The following is a 22,213-nucleotide window of genomic DNA, read 5'->3' on the forward strand; positions in this document are numbered from 1 at the left end:
AAATTATTTGAGAGACAAAAAATTATTGCATTCTGTGGAAATTGGGAAGGAATCAAAGCAAATTGTCTCCATATTCTTGCCAAAGTATAGCAATCTCTTCCTACTCCATTGCAACATATGCTTCTATTTCTTTGACCACTTTTTCTACCTCTTAATGTCTCCCACTGGACATCAGTAGTCTTGCCCACACTGAACTTGCTGAGGGTACCAGAACATGGTTTTCCTTATAGTTATTTCATTATTACCAAAACTCATTCAGAATGGTCAACAATGGCCAAAGTAAAGAAACAGAGATGTTCTGTCATGTGCCTGAAGTTTGACTTTTGTGAAAGACGTTTAACCAGGACACTTTCCTAATTTAACTCTATCTACCTCCGTGGCAGTCTCCTCCAGGAAAAACTTTGCGTCATCTGGGAAAATGGGTAATCGGAAGGGCGTGGTAGAGTCAATCCTGGTTTTCAAACATTTTAATAAACCACCATTCCTTCAACTGCCCATGCCATTCGATGTTTTAGCAAAAATACCAACATAAATACAACACATGCATTGAAGGATATTTTTAAATCTAAAAGTATACTTAGAAGCTATAAAAACAACAATTACTTTCATTTAAAATGTTAGAGGATGTGACTTAGTTGCTGTATTACACTTAAAATTTTTAAAAGCATTACTGCTATTGCACAGTCTTCTGTCAATATTCATTTTAATAGCTGTTACAATCCATTGTACAATCAGTGGACTTAAACCTGATGTTTGGCATTGAACTTGTTTCAAGCTTTTACCACTGTCAGTAATGTATGGTGAGCAATTTTGAGCTGAAGACTTCTATAACAAACAGAACTCCACAAGAAACAGTATGGTACAAATGGTATGGACTTGCAGTTCTTGATACATTGTTTTGAAATGTATTCTTTGAGGTTTAAAATGAGCCTGTCTTCCATGTGCTAGTTTGGAGTAGATTGCTTTAGCAATGTGTACAAATTTTTGGCAGTTCTGAGGGTCAGGATTGCATGTATGTTAGAAAAGCACTTTGTCACCAAAACACATCCCAGCCTGGCATATATATGAAATAAATTTCAGAGGTGCCTTAACTGTTATTTTGCACTTATATTCTCATGCATCATGTTTATTTTATTTTACCATTGATCACATTTTTGGAAGGTTGTCTATCTTTTTAAATTTTTGAAAACCATATAGACCAGGCATTGTCATACATAGCTGTAATACAGGCTACACTGGTTTGGAGGTCAGAAGGATCACAATTTGAGGTTGACCCAGGGCAAAAACATGAGACCTTATCCAAAAACTAACTGAAGTAAACCAAGTGCTGGGAGATAAAAATGCTTTTGTGTGCTCATACACAATCTTCCAATTGTCTGGGATTCCATATTCACTTATGTGCATTTTAAACTTGATTCTGTTCTTTCACCTGAATTCCTTGAGTTAGTTTTGTGCATGTTTTTCTAACTTTACAAAATGCCTTATACCTTCTATGAATAAACACTTACATGGTTGAGCAATTGAGAACAGTTAATACAATAGATCACTTCTGAGTTCATGCTACACATATCTTTCCTGAGTTGCTATCATTTCATAAATAGTGATTAGCAACTAAAGAAAAGCTTTGTCCATAGTCAAGTTTGTATTTATTAATTTACTATTTACTTGCTTACTTGCCCACTTGCTCATTTACTTACTTATTTTAAGGTGCTGAAGATGGAGGCCTGGGCCTCATGCATGCTAGGCAAGTGCTCTACTACTGATCTTCACCCCACCTCAGGGGTCAGTTTTAAACTATGAGTATTTTAGACATGATTTTCAGTGTCTCCAAGCTGATTTCTTTTTCTCTTTCTGATCACTTCAGTACCTTTCATTCTTTTTGACTCAATGGACAAAGTAAATGATTCTGTGGTGACTGAATTTGTGTTACTAGGACTTGCACAATCCTTGGGCATACGTATTTTCCTTTTTGTCTTCTTCTCCTTATTTTATGTAGAAATTATTCTGGGAAACCTCCTCATTGTGTTCACAGTGGTTTTTGGATCCTCACTTACACTCCCCCATGTATATTCTGCTGGCCAACCTGTTTCTAGTTGACTTGGGCCTTTCATCTACCACAGTCCTAGGGCCATCTCTTACATTTTCACTGACTATGCAGTCATTCCCTCCCACAGCTGCATGGCAGAAATGTTCTTTATCCACATCATGGGAGGAGTTGAAATGGTGCTATTCATTGCTAGGCATATGACAGGTACACAGCAATCTGCAAACCTCTCCACTATCTGACTGTTAGGAACCCCAAAATGTGCATGATTTTGGTAGAAGCTGCTTGGGCCATAGGCATGATTCATGCTGTGTCTCAGTTTGTGTTTGTCATAAATTTGCCGTTTTGAGGCCCCAATAATGTGGGAAGTTTTACTGTGACTTTCCTAGGGTTATTAAGCTTGCATGCATGGAAACTTACCAACTGGAACTTGTGTCATTGCCAACAGTGGCTTCATATCTATGGGCACCTTCTTTTCCCTGATTCTGTCATACATCTTTATCCTGCTCACTGTGTGACAACATTCTTCATGTGATTTACCCAATGCATTCTTGACTTGGTTAGCTCACATCACTGTGGTGGTTATGTTTTTCACTCCATGCATGTGTCTCTATGTGTGTCCTTTCCCCACAGAGTCACTGGATGAAAGTTTTGCTATTGTGGACTTTGTTGTCACTCCCGTCTTAAACCCTGTGATCTATACCTTAAGGAATACAGATATGAAACTGGCGATAAAAAGGCTGAATCAACAGGTGGTAAGTTCTAGAGAGATGACAATAGATTTTGTTAACAAGAACACCGGATGAATGTCATGAGCCATCAAGACTGCCACTATCACATTAATACTATAATAAATCCATTTTTATTATTGCCTTGAAAAATGGAGAAATCTGCAGAAAAGAAGGTATTAAATTAAAGAATTACATTTCAAATGGAGTCACAGCAATTTTTGTTAATGAAAGTAGAGTATTAAACATTTCTCTCTAATATGCAGACCTAAATTGTAGATACCAGCAATGATAACATTTCATTTTCATGTGTTATTCTATACCTTTGTAGAAATATACATATATGTACAAATTAACTTTATCAGCATAAATATGCTGATAACACACATCACTGGAATGTAATAGATATTTCCTACAGAAATCTTGTGGATCCAATGTTTAAAATATGGTTTTCTATAAACCAAAAGATATTTGAATTTTGAAAGAAATCATATCTCAGATGTATTTTAAGTTAGAAAGTAGAAAAATTGACACTATGTTACACTTTCTCAGTATTCTTTACAGTCCAATTTTCAGTGTTTTGTACAACATAATTTTAAAAACTATAGTAATTCACATGATGTGAAATTTATGTGTATTCCACTTTTTACCAGCACAATTCTGTTGCCCTTACAGTCTACCTCAAAGAATTTCTTGATTCACAGTGGGAAAAAGGGTTCTACAATTCTAAAGTATTTTAGGGGACTTGTTTTTCTATAGAGGAAGACTCTCACTAAGATTTCAAAAGAATATTGATGTGTCTGCTCTTAATCTTGTGTGCTTAGACAAAGATGGTGACTGACATCTTTCAAATACAACTCTGAAAGTCTGTTGGCAAGAAGCAGAATTTGAGACATATGTCAAATGCATTTGTAGGACAGATTAAAGAAATACTCATTGTTTCTCATCTTGTTTTTAACTCCTACATTGTAATTAAAGCTGAAAAATAAAATGACTATTTGGTAAGAAATGATACTATCATTGAAAATATTTTTTCTGTACTTTCTCCATATATTGATGATCCATGTTCTAAGATATTCTCTTACTAAAATTACCCAAACAGACCCAGTCATTATGGCAATATTCCTTAAGAAGTTTCTGCATTTCCTCTAACGGCCAAGGGAAAGTCTTTGAGAGTGTAAGTAGGTCTCAGTACTCTTAGCTCCAAGTAGTTATTTCTGGATCTCTTCACCTGCTTCTGGTCACTTTCTTGAAGGATTTTAATTAGCCAAGTGTTTTATTAAAGAAGCCAGTTCACATACATGTCATTCTCTTGGAAACTTTAATCTCTGAGCATGAAATTAAAAAGAAAATCTGAACTACTCCTTCCATGAAGGTTGAATAATGTAACTGACATATAAAAGTAGAACTAACTCTATTGTAGAATTTTATTGATAATGAGATGCTTCTAGTAAAGAAATCCATTCTAAAGAACTTAGATATGTCTTTATCCTCAGGAGAAATGGACAGATGATGTTGGGTTGGCTTAAATACTTAGTAAGGGTAATGTAAAGAAGGATTCCCCTTGTTATTAGTGTTCTAATGGCAACAGTTCTGTAGCCTTCCTGACTCTTTCTGTTCAGTGGCCTTATCCTTATTTTCCCTCAAAGCTAGTGTTTTCTGGCCCGCCTCTTTGCCTCTTTGTTATAATTCCAATGAAACCTGGTTTGGGACATTTCTTTCACATAAAGGTAAATAAGTTCACACATAAAATGAGTGAACTAATTTTGAAATAGGAAAACTAAGGCCCAGAGCTTTGGGATGACATGGGAAAGATCATGAAATGAATGTATACTAAACCCAAGCCCCTGCCTTCCATGTCAATGAGACTTACAAAGACCTACAGTGTTTTTCTTTATAGAAAGGTAAAAGATTTTTAAGAAAAGCATGAAGTCCTAGAGGTTGAATTCAAAGTTTAATGTAACATGTGGGGCAGGATTTTCTTTTAGAACTGTGACTGGCTCTTCATTTTGTTATAACCCTGTGTGTAAAATTCTGAAGAACTCTTTCAATGAGCTTAAACTTAATGTTACATGCAATGCACTTCTAAAACTTCTCAAGTAATTTTTGCAGAATCATAAATGAGCTGTGAGGTAGATTATGTTGGCAACAGTGGAAATGCACTATGGAACATAGGGAAGGACAGAAAGCAAAAGCAAGTGAAAGTCAACAATATCAACATATTTCATACCTGCTTAGGTAGAAGACATAAAAACATGAACTGAGAGCTGCCAAATAGGCGGGGAGGGAGAGATGGGGTAAGGGAGAGTAACAGAGGTGGTTGAACTGATCAAAGTGAAGTATATTCACAGTTGGAGTACATTGAGAAACCCCTTTGAACATTGACTTTGGAATTAATAATGAAAGAAATACTGTGAAATAGGTAGAGTGGGGGCACTTGTGGGAAGGGGGGGTGAATAGAATAAATGAAGGTGATGGAGTAGATTTGATGGGCTTAATTGAAGGAAAGAAATAGAACAATGAAACCTCTTATTGCTTTAAGTAGGATTGGAGGGCATGGCAGGGGGAGATGGACGAGACAATCATCTAACCAATGTTCAATGTAAGGCTATTCAGAATTGTTACAATAAATCCCCACATACAGTGAATATATGCTAATAACAATGGAAAATTAAAAATAAATGTACTGTGAGAGGGTTATATAAAAGGACCCCTATATCTAAGAATCCTGTGCTATCACTCTTCCCCAGGAAGAATAGCTCAGAATATGTTATGTCTTAAATAACTAATAAATTCCTTTTGTTAAAGAATATCATTCCTGAATTTTTACTTGCTAATATAATAGAAAATCTTTGAGCTACATTTGAGAACCCTTGGACCAGGCATCATTCCTGGCACTTTTCCTATGAAGATATAACTTCAAATGTGTCTGTCTCTATCAATGAAAAGAAATGGTTTTCCATTGGCAAATACTAAGGTCAATTCTATACTGCATACTTTGATTCTAAAGAAACATCCCCACCAAAGAGTCACATCAGAAAATATCTCAAAATAGGATCCTCTGTATTGTCAGTGACTAGTATGATTATGTTTGTTACTATGTTAAGCAAAAGGGAACAAAAAGTTCACAAATTATTTTACTACTAGATTTCTCTGAATGTTTGGAAAAATTTTGAATTAGTAAGTTTTAAAGGACTTTGAAAATAGTAATGTAGTGCTTGAGTGAGGAGAGCTAAATAATTCAGAATAGTGAAGAGGGAAGTGCAATTCCTAAGAGGAATGGAAAAATGTGATTTAAAAAATGTCCAGATCAAATACTGGTATTCCTCCAAGAAATTTGACAAGTGTAACTTCTGCACCTTCATGTCTCAATTTTCATTTTCCTCTGTTACATTTTGCTTGCTTGTTGGCTCTGCCACCTAATCTGTCATGTGTTCTCATGGCTATGCTTCACATCCAGTGCACTTCCATGTGCCACTTCTTCACTGCAAAGACTCTTGAAACAATATCTAATTTTCCTTCTTAGAAACAGAGTTGAAATGTTTCTCTCAACACTCACTGTTCAGTCACTATCTCAGCAGACAAAAACTTATACCAACAATCCCTCCATGTGTCTAAACCCTCATCATTATCCTTCACTTTCTTCCAAATTTATCTCTATTCTAAAAGTGCTCTGTGTGCTACATAGTGTAACTCAAGTACAAGTATTACCAGAGTTAAAGCCATCACAGTACTCCCAGTTACTCACAATAAAAACTCCTTAGTGACATTTTCCATCTCCCACATCCTGATGACAAATTTTCTATTACTACCTTAATAACAGCTATTGTGTATTATGTCTCTATCACTATTTTCTAGATAATTCATATTTATGACTGCACACAATCCTCATGATATAGTGCTATGGTCATCTATCTTGTCCAGATGCAGCCACAAGATTCAAAGGCTTAAATGAGGTATTCAAGGTCAGCTCTCTACATTGTAGATAAACTCAGGATTTAAACCGAAGCCTCCTAGCACACAGCTCACATCTTAACCTTACCAAGTGTTGCTTCATAGACCCACAAACCTTTTCTCACCTTTTTCCTACTCTCAGAGCCCCATGCTCCAGTTGCTATCTGCTGTTAGGCTTAAGCAATCAGCTAGGTTTTCTTCCAATCTCATGTTCTTCCAAGTCACATTGACATCAGAGTGAATTTATTAAACCACTGTTCATAATTCTCTAATAGCTCTTAAATATTTTGATAACAAAACCCAAATCCCTTAGTAATTATTACTTTTCCAATTTTATCTTCATTAAACTCCATCATCATACTATATCTCATGTTATTTCATTGCATTCTCCTCACTCCATCTTTAAATACCCCATTCTTTATCCTCTCAATTTTTATATGTTATTATTTTTTGGTGATAATGGAGTTTGAATTTAGTACTGCATGCTTGCTGGGAAGGTTCCCCTCTACTGCTTGAGTCATGCCTCCAGTCCATTTTCTCTGGTTATTTTGGACATATTTTCTCACTTTTTGTCCAGGTCAGCCTGCATCTTGCTCCTCTTAGTCTGTACTTCCCACTGTATTTGGGATGACAGGTGTGTGCCATCACACTCAGATTTTTTCCATTGAAATGGGGTTTTATAATTGTCTTTTTTGTTTGTTTGCTTATTGCCCGGCTGGCCTGCTTAACTTTACTATTAATCTCAGTGATCCTCCAGATCTCAGCCTCTGAAGTAGCTAAGATTACAGGTTTGAACCACATACCCAACTTAAATGCTATATCTGCAACATTTCAATTTCTTTTTTGTTCTTTCTATTTTCAACTTTCAATTCATTTCGATAAGCATTTTTTTCTCCTGAAAACTTTAATTTCATCAAATTACATAAGATGTGTGCTGCAGATTGTGAACTGCTTTTCAAATTGAGGGGAAAAGGAAGTAAATGTAGGGTGATAGTATCCCCTTAATCCAGCAAACTGGACAGCCTAGATAATAGCATTTTATTAGGACTCAACCTTGCATGAGTGGAGGCCATGAGAAGACCAGGATGAATGAACTGTAAGTAAGACATAATCAGGGAAGTATGATGGGTTAAAAATGTGAGTTTATATTTTTGAATTAGAAAGTCACTACATGAGTGAATGGAGGGTTAAAAAGTGAGATTTTGGATTTAAATATAATAATTCTGACCTCCTTTTCATTGTCTTCTCTAACATAACTGCAGAGCTAGTCTACTGGAATGAATCAACACATGAAACAAATCATTCTGTGGTGACTGAGTTCATTTTTCTTGGACTCTCCAATTCTCAGGAACTTCAGATTTTCCTGTTTCTGTTCTTTTTGGTGTTCTATGTAGGAATTGTGTTTGGAAACCTTCTTATTGTCATAACTGTTGCTTCTGACTCCTACCTTCACTCCCCCATGTACTTTCTGTTGGCCAACCTCTCACTCATTGATCTGTCTCTGTCCTCAGTCACAGCTACCAAGATGATTACTGACCTTTTCAGCAAGCATGAATCTTCTTTAAAATTATATTAACATTAAAAGAAAACATGATTTGATGTCTTTATGATCTATGAATGTGATAAAAATTGACATTGACTAAATTTAATTTTAATGTATCGTTAAAAAGTATCTCCAAGAGTAAGAAAATAAATGAAAAGAAATTATTTATAACTCACATGAAAAGGAATAGTAGTTTTGATATATAACTAATTTCCCCCAAACTCAACAAACTAGTAGAAAAATGGGTGAAAGAAATAAACTTATAGTTTATAAATAAAAAGATGACAATCTTTAAATACATGAAAATGTGTTCAAGCTCTCTTATTTTAAGATATATGCAAAGTAAAACAAAATTTATATAAGTTCTGTTCTAAGATATCAAATACCTAAGCCAGGCACCAATGGCTCATGGCTGTAATCTTAGCTACTTAGGCAGCTGATACTGGAAAGATCATGGTTCAAGGGCAGCAAGGGCAAATAGTTCACAAGACCCCATCTCAACCAATATTTGGGCACAGTAGTCCATGCCTGTCATCCAAACTAGTGGTAGGATGAGATCAGGAGTATCACAGTTGCAGGCCAGCCTGGAGAAAATGTTTTTGAGACCTCAAATCAATGGGAAAAACTTGGCATGGTGATGTGATCCCAACTATGGTAGGAAGTAAAATAGGAGGATTGCTGTCCAGGCCAGTTTGGGGGAAAAATGAGATTCTTTTTCCAAAATAACCAGAGCAAAAAGTGATGGAGGCATGACTCAAGTGATAGTGCACCTTCCTAACATGTGCAAAACAGAGATCAAACCCAGCACCAGCAAAATAAAGATATTAAATATCTGAAATATCTGACTTCAGTATTTGAAAATACATGTTAATGAGGTTGTGAAGAAAGAGGCACTCTTATGCCTCTTTCTTATTTTTCATTGCTGAGAATGAAAAGGGGATGACTTTTTAGCAAGAGCTAGAAAGATTAACACACTACTAAATGTCATGTAGAATCTCATTTCTATCATAAAGATGTACTAGCATAAATGCAAAATAAACAAAAGGCTTAAGTCATTCAAACATTATCTGTAACAGCAAAATCAGAACTACCTAAATAATGATCAGTAAAGAACTCCTGGAATAAATTACACACAATGCAGTGTTTAAGAACTGAAAGATGAATGAGAATTATCTCCAAACACCACTCTGGAATAATCTATGAGATTTTTCCTAAGTGAAGGCAGTTAACTGACAAAGAGTGTCTCCAATTGCTAATTTGATGTTAAAACAGACATATATCAGATTTATATGAGTGTATAATTGTATAGACAGTTAAGTAAGCATCTTAAACGACAATTAAGTGTACTGGGATTACAGGCATGAGTCACTATGCCCGGCCAATATTTTGTCTCAAAGGAGAATGTATTCATGTATTTGTGTAAATAAAAATAAATAAAACTTAAAAAAAAAGCTGAAAATGGATGAGAAGTATCTCCACACACGACTCTGGAACAATCCATGAGATTTTTACTAAGTGAAAATTGTAAACTGACAGAAAGTGTCTCCAATTGCTAATTTTATGTTAAAACAGACATAAATTAGATTTATATGTGTATATAATTTTATATACAGTTAAGTAAGCATTTTAAATAGTAAATAAAATGATGAAGACTCTTCTGGCAAGAGGAAAAAAGTCAGAGGGATAACAACTAGGCTTTTCTGAATATATCTTACTTGTAGTTTTGACTTTGAGATCATACAACTGTTTTACATAATGAAAATTAAATTTAATCGATAGGGATGAATTAAGTCTCTTAAAAACTCAAGTTTAGTTCAAACCAAGTGATTTAACGCTATTTTAATTAGGTAATATGACATCAGAGAAAAGAATCGTTTTATTGGACATGGTCAAAATAATATGGAATATACTCTGAGGACAGAAAACATGCAAAGACCTCTGCTTTCACATTCTTTGGAACTCAACAGCTCCAAACAACTCAGAGACATCAGTTCTTCTCTGGGCCTCCAGCCTCCTGGATTTATACTTGCAAACTCAATGGCTTGAGTGAATCTTTAAAGTACACACATGCACACAAGCACACAGTGCACATGCATACTCACACTCATCCTCCTTTCTGAATCTCTGGAGAAGGCTGACTGATGTATTTACTCTATTTTGTCTACTTTCTATTTCAGCAATTTCTGTTCTTATATGTGAGTGTTATTTCTTTCTGTTTATTTGAATTTCATTTCCTTCTCTCTTTCCTAGCTTCTTTTTGAAATAAAATTGACAAAATTCAGGTATACATAAAGTTATGAAAGTATTTTCTTTACTCAGTATTATTTAACATATATAATTACATGAGGGAGTTTCACTGTGGTATGTCCATATGTACATAGAAGGTGCATTGACCATATTCACGATTTTAATGGGTTTTGTTATTCTATTTTCATACAGGTATGTAATGTACTCCAATCATGCACAGCTTCTTTCACCCTTTCCTTTTGTCTACTCCCCTCCCCTACTCTGTCACCAAAGGGTACCCCTTTTATACTCATGGCATTTCTTTTTTCTGTTTTAGGTCCAGATTCAGAGTATTAGAGACAACATTCAATATTTGTCTTTCTCAGTCTGTCTTGCTTCCCTTAGCATTATAATCTCCAGTTCCAACCATTTTCCTGAAAACAACATAATTCACTGTTTCATTACAATGAATAATACTCCATTGTGTATATATACCACTTTTTCTTTATTCTGTCATTACTTGATGAGCATAGCTTAGTTACAGTGAATAGTGCTGTTACAAATAATACTGTGTAGGTATCTCTTGTATGCTCACTTTGTTCCTTTAGATATATGCCCAGGAGTTGTTGAGCAGGGTGATAAGGTACTTTGTTGTTAGATTTGAGGAACCTCCATACTATTTTTCATAATGCTTGCACTAGTTCACGTTCCCAGCTGTGTTTACTTTTGTTACTTATGCTTTTACTGTCTATGTTAGTCAGCTTCTCACTACTCTAAAATAATACCTGAGATACTGAACTTCAAAAGGAACATCTTATTTCTGCTCATAGTTTTGGAGATTTTAGTCCACGTTGGCTGACCCCATTGCTTTTGGGCTGATGGCAAGGAAGTATATCATGGCCAGGAGCATGTAGTCTCCAGAAAGTGGAAAAAGGCGGGAGAGGAGGGGCTGAGGTTCAATGAGGTCCAGTGACCAGAAGACCTCCCACTGGGTCCCACTTTGTTAATGTTTTCCAAACTCCCCAGGAGTGCAAACACGGAGACCAAGCCTTTAATAAATGCACCTTTAGAGACATGTCAGATCCAAATTACAGCAATGTCATATGCAAAATCTCATTGTCCACACAAGCTTAAGATGCTTTCCTATCTTTCCTTCTAATGTTTTTATTGTCAAGAATTTAAGAGTTCTGTAATCAATTTTGAGTTGATTTGTGTATATGGATCCAATTTGACTCTTATACACAAGAATTCTATACACGTATCATTTTCTCACTGACGTTTATTGAAGAGATTACCTGTTTCCAAGAGTTTTCTTGGCACCATTGTCAAAGATCAAGACCGTATGTTTTTGTTTCTGGGCTCTCTATTCTGCTTCACTGGTCCAATATCTCAGATACATATCTGTTTTTTATGAAAGTATCATTCTCTTTTCTTTATTGTCACTTCATAGAATATTTTGGATTCAGGTAGTATGATACTTCCAGCTTTGTCATTCTTGCTCCAGATTTCTTTGGCTTTACATACTCTTGTAGATTTATGAAAATTAGGATTGCATTTTGTATTTGTGCAAAGAATGTCATTGGGAACACAATGACAAAGATGAAAGCTGAGCAAGAGTCTCCAGTCAGTATCTCCTGAAAGGCATACCAAGTTGAACAAGTATTCAAACATCAAATTAACTTCATCACAGCTAAGGAAGTAAGGTAAGAGCCCATAAGTACCTTGTTTTAATGTAATGATAAGATTGGGGTGTGGTGGCACACAAGTATAATCCAAGAAGTCAGGAAGTAGAAGTAAGAAGATCATGAGTTCAAAGTCAGCCTTGACTACATAGTGAGCTCCAGACCAGCCAAAGCTACGTAGCTAGAGTGTGGCTCAAAAAAAGAAAAAAGAAATATGAGAGAGAGAGAGAGAGAGAGAGAGAGAGACTGAAGACAGATATGAACATGTTGCCTGCATCACCTGCCCTCCATCTCAAGCAGCCAAACTTGAAGAGAAATGTCTCCTTCTTGAGGGAGGGAGAAGAGATTAAATGCAGATTAGGGTTAAATCCAGGACTTAGACTTGAAATCCAGTATCAGGTCCACCATGGAGATACCCAGTACTATGCAGAGCCCCACAATGCCTTCTCCCAGGTTGATACCTACTGAGTGAATTTCTGGAACTATTATTATGGTGGTGACTATTATGGCCACTACTCTAATATTGGGCATAAAAGGGTTGCAAAATTCTACCTGCTGGGGAGCAAGGCATGAAAGCTGGCAGAAGACTTTGCCTTGGAGCTCAGTGCCAGGCTTACTGCAGTGAGACTCAGTAGTAACAGAAAACAAAGGGCTGGACCCAGGCCACAGTCTATACATAGAGCTTATAGCCTTGCCCTGACATGAGTCAAAGAGCTGCACACAAGTGGAACAGGCATGAATTTTGGCTTGCACTATTGCAGGCCATAGATAGAGTTTTGGAACAGCCTTGGTGTCAGACCGAGATGTGAATCCTAATCTATTGAACTTATATTTTGACCACCATCATCAATGTCTTCTTGCAGGGGCCTTTGGCCCATAGCAGCGTAGGCCTTGGTTTATCCCGAGCTCTGCTGATTTTGGTGTACTATGGGTTCAGGGGATGATACAGAATTGCAGCATTGATGGTTTCCATCAGGATACAGGAGCCAGGGCTGGTACTTCTACAGAGATTCTGCCCATTGTTGGACAGAATCCCACAGTGGCTGGCTCATCACAGGCAGTGACTGTGGATGAGTCATCTGGGCTTACTTCAGCTCCAGGGAAAGACTCACAGAATCACCCACCCATTTTAAGTACACCTCCAATTCATGCTGAAAAACACATCAACTGTGAATTTTTGGACACACAGACAAAAAAGGTCTTGGGTCATCCTCTATTTTTGAGACACTGACAACACACCATTTATGGATTAATACCAAACTCTGACTTAGGGCACAATCTAGTGCTGAAATAGTGGAAAATAAGCACAAATCAAGCCAGATTACAAAGACTGGAATAAATATACAATCCTACAACGTATATGTAATACAAACAAACCTCACGAATTAGGGAGCATGACCTCACCTGACAGTCAAAATAAGGCATCAAAAACTGACCAAATAGTAATCCTTGTTCTTTAGAGACAAAGATGAGATGGAGAACTTGTGTTTATTTTTATTAGTATAAATTAATTGTACAAAGTGATATCATTATGATAGCTGTGTATACATATATGATGTACTTTGAACAAATTCACTGCCTATTAATCTTTCTTAACTCCCTTATGCCCACTTTTTAATGGGTTTCATTATGCTACTTTCATGCATATAGTTTACTTCAATCACATTCACCCTCCATCACCCACTCTCTTCCCCCTCTCCCTCTGGTTCAGCTCCTTCAAACAGTCTCTGTTTATAATTATATCATACTATCATTGTTTTAGTTTCAGGTGCCACATATGAGTAAAAATGTGCTATTTGTCTTTCTGAGCTTGATTTATCTCGCTTAACATAATGATCTTCCTTTTCATCCATTTTCCTGCAAGTGACATAATTTAATTTTCCTTAATTGTTGAGCAATATTCCAATATACACTTTTGTCACATTTCCTTTATCTGTCCATTGGTTGAGGGGTGCCTAGACTGGTTTCATACCTTAGCTACTGTGAATAGTGACAGGTGTGCCGGTTATCTCTATTGCATGTTGCCTTATATTCCATCACATATATACTCAAGTGGCATAGCAGGATGATATAGTACTTCAAAATTTAGCTTTTATAAACAACCTCCATACTGTTTTTCATAGTGACTAGACTAATTTGCATTACCACCAACAGTGTACCAGGGTTCCATTTTCCTTACATCCTGGTCGGTATTTACTGTTGTTTGTGCTCTTGATGATAGCCATTCTTACTGGGTAGATGAAATAGAGCATCCTTTTTATTTTCATTTCTTTTATGGATATGGATGTTGAACATTTGTTCATGTATTTGTTTGCCATTTTCATTTCTTCTTTTGAGAACTGTCTGTTCAAGTCATTTGCCCTTTGTCAATTGGATTTTCTCTTTGTGTGTTTAATGTTTTCGAACCCTTTATATATTTTGGGTATTAATCTTTTATGCAATGAATGACTTGCAAAGATTTTTCTCCCATTCTGAGTGTTCTTTTCACTCTGTTGTTTCCTTTGATGTGCAAAAGCTCTTCAGTTTGACACAACCCGATTTGTCAATTCTCGATTTTATTTCCTAGAGAGTTAGAGTCCTATCCAGAATGTCTTTGCCTACAAAAACAGACATGAAGACCAGTGGAACAGAATAGAAGACCCAGATATGAATCCACACAACTATACCCAACCCATTTTTGACAAAGGTACCAAAAATATACAATGGAGAAAAGACAGCCTCTTCAACAAATGTTGGTGGGAAAAGTGGTTATCCATCGGCAAGAAACTGCAAATAGATCCATATCTGTCACCTTGTAATACTATGAACTCAAAATGGATCAAGGACCTAAATATCAGACCTGAAACTCTGAGGTTACTACAGGAAGGAGTAAGAAACACTCTGGAAGCAATAGGTATAGGCAAGGACTTCCTCAATAGAACCCCAGCAGCCCAGCAACTAAGAGAAAGGTTGGACAAATGGGACTTCATAAAATTAAAAATCTTCTGCACAACAAAAGAAATGGTCTCTAAGGTGAAGAGACCACCTACAGAGTAGGAAAAAATATTTGCCAGCTATACATCAGATAAGGGACTGATAACCAGAATATACAGGGAATTTAAGAAACTAAACTCTCCTAAAATCAATGAACCAATTAAGAAATAGGCAACTGAACTAAAAAAACTTTCTCAAAAGAAGAAATTCAAGTGGCCCAAAAACACATGAAAAAATGCTCACCATCTCTAGCCATAAAGGAAATGCAAATCAAACCCACAATAAGATTCCACCTCACCCCTGCAAGAATAGCCATCAGGAAAAACACCACCAACAACAGGTGTTGGTGAGGATGTGAGGAAAAAGGAACACTTGTACACTGCTGTTGGGAATGAAAGTTGGTGCAACCACTCTGGAAAAATATTTGGAAGCTTCTTAAAAATCTAAACATAGATCTGCCATATGATCCAGCAATCTCACTCCTGGAGTTATACCCAAAGAAATACAACACAGATTACTCCAGAGGCACCTGCACACCCATGTTTATTGCATTGCTATTCACAATAACCAAGTTATGGAAACAACAAAGATGCCCCACTATTGATGAATGGATCAAGAAAATGTGGTACTTGTACACAATGGGATTTTACTCAGCCATGAAGAAAAATGAAATCTTATTATTTGCAGGTAAATGGATGGAACTGGTGAACATCATTCTGAGTGAGGTCACAAAGGCTCAGAAGACAAAAAATCATATGTTATCCCTCATATGTGGACTTAAGATCTAGGACAAATGCAGCAATATGGTTGGACTTGGATCACATGACAAGGGGAGAGCACGTACAGGAGATATAGGAATAGGTAGAAAACCCAAAACAGGAAAGCGTTTAATGTCCCCACTCCAGAGGAACTAATACAGAAACCTTAAAACAAGAGAGGATAACATGAGAAGGGGATCAGGAACCAGTGTAAAGATCAGTTAGAGATTAATTAACTTGGGTTGTAACATTTGTACATGGAAGCAATGCTAGGTATATTTCCATAAAACTATCATTAACTCAACTAGCAAAAACACTTTGTCTTCTTTATTATGCTTATGTCTTCTCTTCAAATACCTAAAAGCAAAATGGGCAGGGAGCATGGCTCAAGTGCTGCAGATCCCACCAAATGCAAGGCCCTAAGTACAAAACCCAGTACCACCAAATAAAATCAAATAAAGTATTAAGAATAAACTTAACTGAAGTGCTGAAAGATTTTTGCTAAAAATAATTCATACAAATAAGTGGAATGATGCCAACATTCATTCATGGATTGTTAAGAGCTAATCTTGCTTAAATGTCCATATTGTTGAAAGAAATCTACAGATTCAATGCAAACTTTATCAAAATTCTAATGACATTTTTTCATAGACATGGGGGAAAGCTATCTTAGAATTTATGTGAAACCACAAAAGACCCCTAGTATCCTAAATAATTGCAAGCAAAAAGACCAAAAGAGGAAGTATCACACATTAAAACCTACAAATCTATAGCAATAAAACATCTATGGTACTGAAGTAAAAGCAGACACAGAGATCTGTGACACAGAACAGTGGGCACAGATATAATTCCACACGTTTTTGGTGAAATTATTATCATCAAAGGTGAAAACACACAATGTTAAAGGAAAAGTTTATTCAGTTAAAAAAGGAATTAATGAGTGATAATAAATAAGTATAATGTTAAACTATCAGTGAATATTTTAATAACATAAAGTATGTTTCAGAAAAATTATGTTACCAGAGAGAAAAAAGGTCATCTCACTTAGAGGCCTCATATTTCAAATTATTGGTATAACAACAACAATTCTTTAAAGAAGAATCAGTTTGATATGAGTGATGTTTGCATAGCCCTTTCAGCAAATATCAGATTATTTTTTCAGCAGCACTGGAGATTGAACTCAGTGTCAGAGCACCTGCTTAGCAAGCACATATATTTACCAAGCTTGTTAATATTCTGGGCCATGAAATAAGTATCAATAATATTAAAATATTCAATTTACCCATATTTGTATACAAATGTGCACAGCAACCTTATTATATGACCCCAAAACTGGAAGTGATACAAATGTCTCTCAGCAGGTGAGCAGATTGCAAAATTGTGGTATACAAGTACAACTGAATTCCACTCATTGGTGTAAAGCAATATTCTACTAATATAAACAAAAACAAAGTAAACAGTAAACTAGGTATAATTAGTAAAATAAGTCATTTTTTAGAAAGAGGACAGACTAGTTGAGTTCGTTTATACAAAATCTAGAACATGCAAAATTAGTAATAGATTAGATACCAGTGCTTGTCTAGGGAGGGAAGATGGGGGAAGACCTGGAAGGAGAGGTTATCAAAGCACAAGGGAACTTTGGGGTGGTGGCACGTGTTCCCTATACAGAATGTGATGGTGTTTTCATAGTTGTATACGTGTCAACATGTATTAAATAATGCATTTGAAATATAATCACTTTATCATATGGCAATTGTACTGTAATAAAATTGTTTTTAAATCTAAGAGATCAAAAATATATTTAAGTTCACATCAATGTACCTTTAAAAAAACTAAGGCTATGTTAGTAATGTGACGTCTGGTACAGACCTGTCATTCCTCACTCAACCCTAGCATGTACTGAGACACATCAGTCATTTGACCAAGACTGCCTACCTATTGAAACAACCTTGGCATGCACTAAAGAGTTTTGTCAACAGCATGTTTCTGCTTATGGTGTAGTCTATGACCTCTCTTGAACTGAAAGTAAAATTTTCATTTATTCTGATTATATATATTACATAATGAGACAATTACTGAACAAAATTGCAAATAGCACCTCCTTAGTACTTATTTCTCAATTGAATTATCTTTAGAAATCAATAATTTTAATGGTGTTCTGATTTATATGAAGGTTTGCTTATCTCCCTGTTCTGATTTCACAAGTCTGCAACATTTGACATCACTCCTACAGAGAAATCTCCTGGACAGGTCCATGGTTCTTGTCTTGTTCAGAACATAGAAGAGGTAAGTTTCACCCAAGGGACTTCTTCAGTTAGTGAATATATGGTCAGACTCAGGGTGCTCTTCCATAGATACTTTCTCTACTCATTATGGATATCATATGCACACATCAGGAGAGAAGATGAAAGTGAATCTTTTGTTTAGTAAGTCATCTCCATCTCTGTTCTTCTTCTTTAAGAGAACTCTTAAAATATTTCTGTGCAGCATACGTGAAGTTGAGGATGCTTCTTTGTCTTCTGACATTTTCAGAAGATGGTTCATGGATTTTTTTACTGCTCTCCTACTCATACTGGAATTTCTATGGTCTTCATGATAGTGCACATGCCACCAAAGTGCACAGTCTCAAACGCATTGTCAGACTTCTGTCAGAAAATTGCAGTTCATTTCCTGTTAATCAATGTGAGAAGAAGCCAGTTATCCATGTTCAAAAGGGCCAACAAGTTGTTGCATAAGGGAGTGCATACTATGTAAGATAATAACATAGTATTTACAACAGAGAGATAAGTAAAAAGGGTTACAAGTCTAATGAGAGATGTAAAGCATGGTTACTACAGAAATAGGGTTGAAATTCACAACATGAGAAAAAAAGCAAAGCTCAAAACTTATTGGAACACACTGTGTACCTCAACATGATGCGTCTTTGGGAATCTATTGAGTTGTGTGAATCCTAGCATAATCTCACAAAACACGAATATTGAGAATATCATAGAGTTTATCAGTTTTATAGAGCAACGCTTTATGGAAGGGGAAAAATGAACTCTGTTGTTTTTCAGTACTTCTAAAAACAATTCATTTCTCTAACTTTTTAATTTCATTAATTCCAAAGCTAACACTTCCCTTTCTGTGAGAATTATCCCCAACTTAAAGGTAAAAATTCAAAAAATGCTTTGATAGAATGTTCTCTTGACTGTAGTTCTCTAAAATATTAATAAGATAAGGGCAGAACAGGTTCTTCCTGGAAGTGAGTGAGGGTGGAGGGGAGAGGGAGGGGCTGGGACATAGGGGGGAGAAATAGCCCAAACAATGTATGCACATGTGAATAAATGAATAAACAATATTAATAAAACCCCTCCAAGCAAGAGAAGTTAAGAGTGGAACTGCTGTTATGTTCCTGGAAAGGAGGCGGCATGTCTGAGATGGCCTTTGCAGTTGTACACCAAGTATTTCCTGTTTAGGCACATGGCAACTTAGAGGAAATGTCAGCAGGTACTTTAAGGAAAGGTGATAATATATATTTTGCCCACAGAGAAAGTTCACAAGAACAATACAATTGCTGCCCATAGCTGTGGGAAAAATACTGCTTCAAGATCCACTGTAAGGAATGGAGAATAGCTGGGCACAATAGAACAAGGTGGTGATCCCAGCTATTCTGGGGGTGGAGGCAGAAGGATCTTGAGCTCAAGGCCAGGCCAGACACAGGTAGCAAGACCCTGTCTCAAAAACTGAAAACAAAAGCCCTGGAGCATGGCTCAAGTGGTGCAGTGCTTGCTGCAAACACAAGGTCTTTGGATCAATCAATCAATCAGACAGGCAAATAACTAATTTGTGTTATAGAAAACCTTGTTTTCTGTTTATTTTCTTTCATGTTTTAACCACATGTCTGTTAAATCGAGTGTGCTCTTTTCAGCAGTAAGGAAATGAAAACAGAAATATTGTTAGTGTAAGATCATAATCCAAGCACTGGAGTGAGAGTTTACTCAGCTGTGAGTGATTTAAAACCGGTGGTTAGTCCACTAACTCCACTAATTATTGGTCAATATTAAATAGTACTGGAACTAATCTATCAATATTTGAATAATAACAACTCCAAAACTGATTTTTTAAAAATTGTATGATTGGAGAATTGTTTCATAAAAATGTGTGTAACTCATCTGTTAGCAATCTCCTCTCTAAAACATATTTGAGATATCACTATCATCTATGTAAACTGTCATAGCGGGTAAAAAACTGATGTTTGAACATTTATCCTGGAAGGTTTCTGTTGAAAAGGAATTAAGTTTTGAGAAAAACAGATTATTCACATTTTTCAATGGACACAAATTGATTGCATATGATATCAGTGTATTTTTCTTAGAAATTCAGTAAATGTCTCCTAGAGAAATATGTTGATTTGGAAGTTACAAGACTATTATCTTCTTTCATTCTTTCCATAGCAAATGTTTATGTGTTACTAGAATTCTTCAGGAGGACTTTCTCTTTTCATCCTTATCCTATGCTTTGTGTCCTCAGAGAAAGGGGAGTGAATAGTGCTCCAGGTATGGTGATATTTATTACTCACCTGTCCTCTTCAGCCCTGCCATAGAGATTTCAAAGGGTGGAAGAAGATAAGATGCACAAATTGAAACAATGCCAGGAGAGAATTAATAAAGGGGAAAGATTGAAAAAATTATTAAACATAACACAAAGAAATGGTATGATTGTATCATATTATTTGTATTGAAAATAAATGCAATTTGCTACCATTTTCCACTTTTATAACTTAATTTTTGTTATGTAGTGTACTGACTCTTGGTGTCACACTCAGATATTTTTCTGAACTAGTGGGCAGACTGTAGCATCCTGGTGAAGCCACATCATTCTTACCTTTCAGCTGCTTTTCTTATGCCCCTCTTATGAAAGCACTATCGTAATAAATTATTTGCATATAATTTCCATCTCATGCTCTACTTCTTGGAAAGTTAATTTTAACATGTTAGCTTTTACTTTGGAGCATAATTTCACTTATATGTCACTAAGATTTGCAGTTATACTTTATACTTTGTATTTATACTCTTCAGTTTCAGACATAGATGTTAAATTTCAATGTGAAAGTCAAATTCTACAGGCTGTATTCTACTTCATTGAACTCATTGGTAATCTATCCTTCTCTCTAGGTTATTTCAGAGGACATGTTGGATAAAACGAATGGAGGAAATCAGTCAACAGTGTCAGAATGTGTACTTCTGGCACTTGACAACTCACAGAAAATTCAGGTCTTACTCTTTATGATATTTCTGCTGTTTTATCTGATCATTGGATCTGGAAACATTGTCATCATGATCTTAATCATCACTGACTCTCATCTCCACTCCCCCATGTACTTCTTGTTGGCCAACTTGTCCTTTGTTGACATGTGGCTTTCCTCAGTGAGCACTCCTAAGATGATCACAGACTTTCTCAAGGAGAGCAAGACCATTTTGTTTGGAGGCTGCATGTCCCAGATCTTCTATGCTCATTTCATTGCTGCAGATGAGATGGTACTTCTGGTGGTAATGGCATATGACCATTATGGGGTCATCTGCAAACCACTCCAGTACTCTAGCATTATGAGCCTGCAATGATGCATAGAACTGGTGTTGACTTCCTGGACCATTGGCTTTGTGCATGCCTTGAGTCACATAGTGGTGATTGTACAGCTGCCCTTCTGTGGCCCCAGGGAGATAGACAGCTTCTTCTGTGACATACCACTGGTAATCAAGCTGGCCTGCAAGTATTCTCATAATTTGGACATTTTAATGAATGCTTACTGTGGGGTTGTGGGTGTAAGCTGCTTTATTCTGTTGCTGATATCCTACATGCATATTCTCCTCACAGTACGACAAAGCTCTAAAACGGGTGCATCTAAGGCACTGTCCACTTGCACTGCCCACATCATGGTGGTGGTGCTCTGCTTTGGGCCTGAATTTTCATCTATGTGTGTGCACTCAACATCACCTGGTTGGACAAACTTCTTGCTGTGTTTTACTCTGTTTTTATTCCTCTCCTAAATCCAGCAACTTATACACTGAGACACAAACAGAAAAAAAATGTGTGAAAAGATTCATAAGCTATTATGTAGGTTCCAAGGAAAATAACTAGTCCCCAGAAAGCTCACTGTAAGTACTTCAAATTGACAACACACTGACCTTGTAAGATAGATTGAAAACCAGGGAATATCATTTGTATGTATGATTTCTAGTCTACATATACACAGATAAGTTTAGCAAAATTCTGGGGCTTTACTATTTACTAATTGACCAGCCAAACACTGTGAATTATTTCCC

At 36.2% G+C, this 22,213-nt stretch overlaps 1 protein-coding gene and 1 pseudogene across 1 annotated transcript; both read left to right on the top strand.

Moving 5' to 3' along the window:
* The first annotated feature begins 1,887 nt into the window (after window positions 1-1,887).
* Window positions 1,888-2,850, top strand: LOC109680585 (olfactory receptor 4F6-like; annotated as a pseudogene).
* A 2,478-nt stretch (window positions 2,851-5,328) lies between these two features.
* LOC109680584 (olfactory receptor 4F4-like) lies at window positions 5,329-21,937 on the top strand. Its single transcript, XM_074058697.1, is given in 3 exon segments — window positions 5,329-5,374; window positions 7,926-8,276; window positions 21,357-21,937. Coding segments are annotated over 3 exon segments (978 nt in total).
* The last annotated feature ends 276 nt before the right edge of the window (window positions 21,938-22,213 follow it).

The sequence above is a fragment of the Castor canadensis genome, chromosome 2 (assembly GCF_047511655.1).
Source record: "Castor canadensis chromosome 2, mCasCan1.hap1v2, whole genome shotgun sequence".
Lineage (NCBI taxonomy): Eukaryota > Metazoa > Chordata > Mammalia > Rodentia > Castoridae > Castor > Castor canadensis.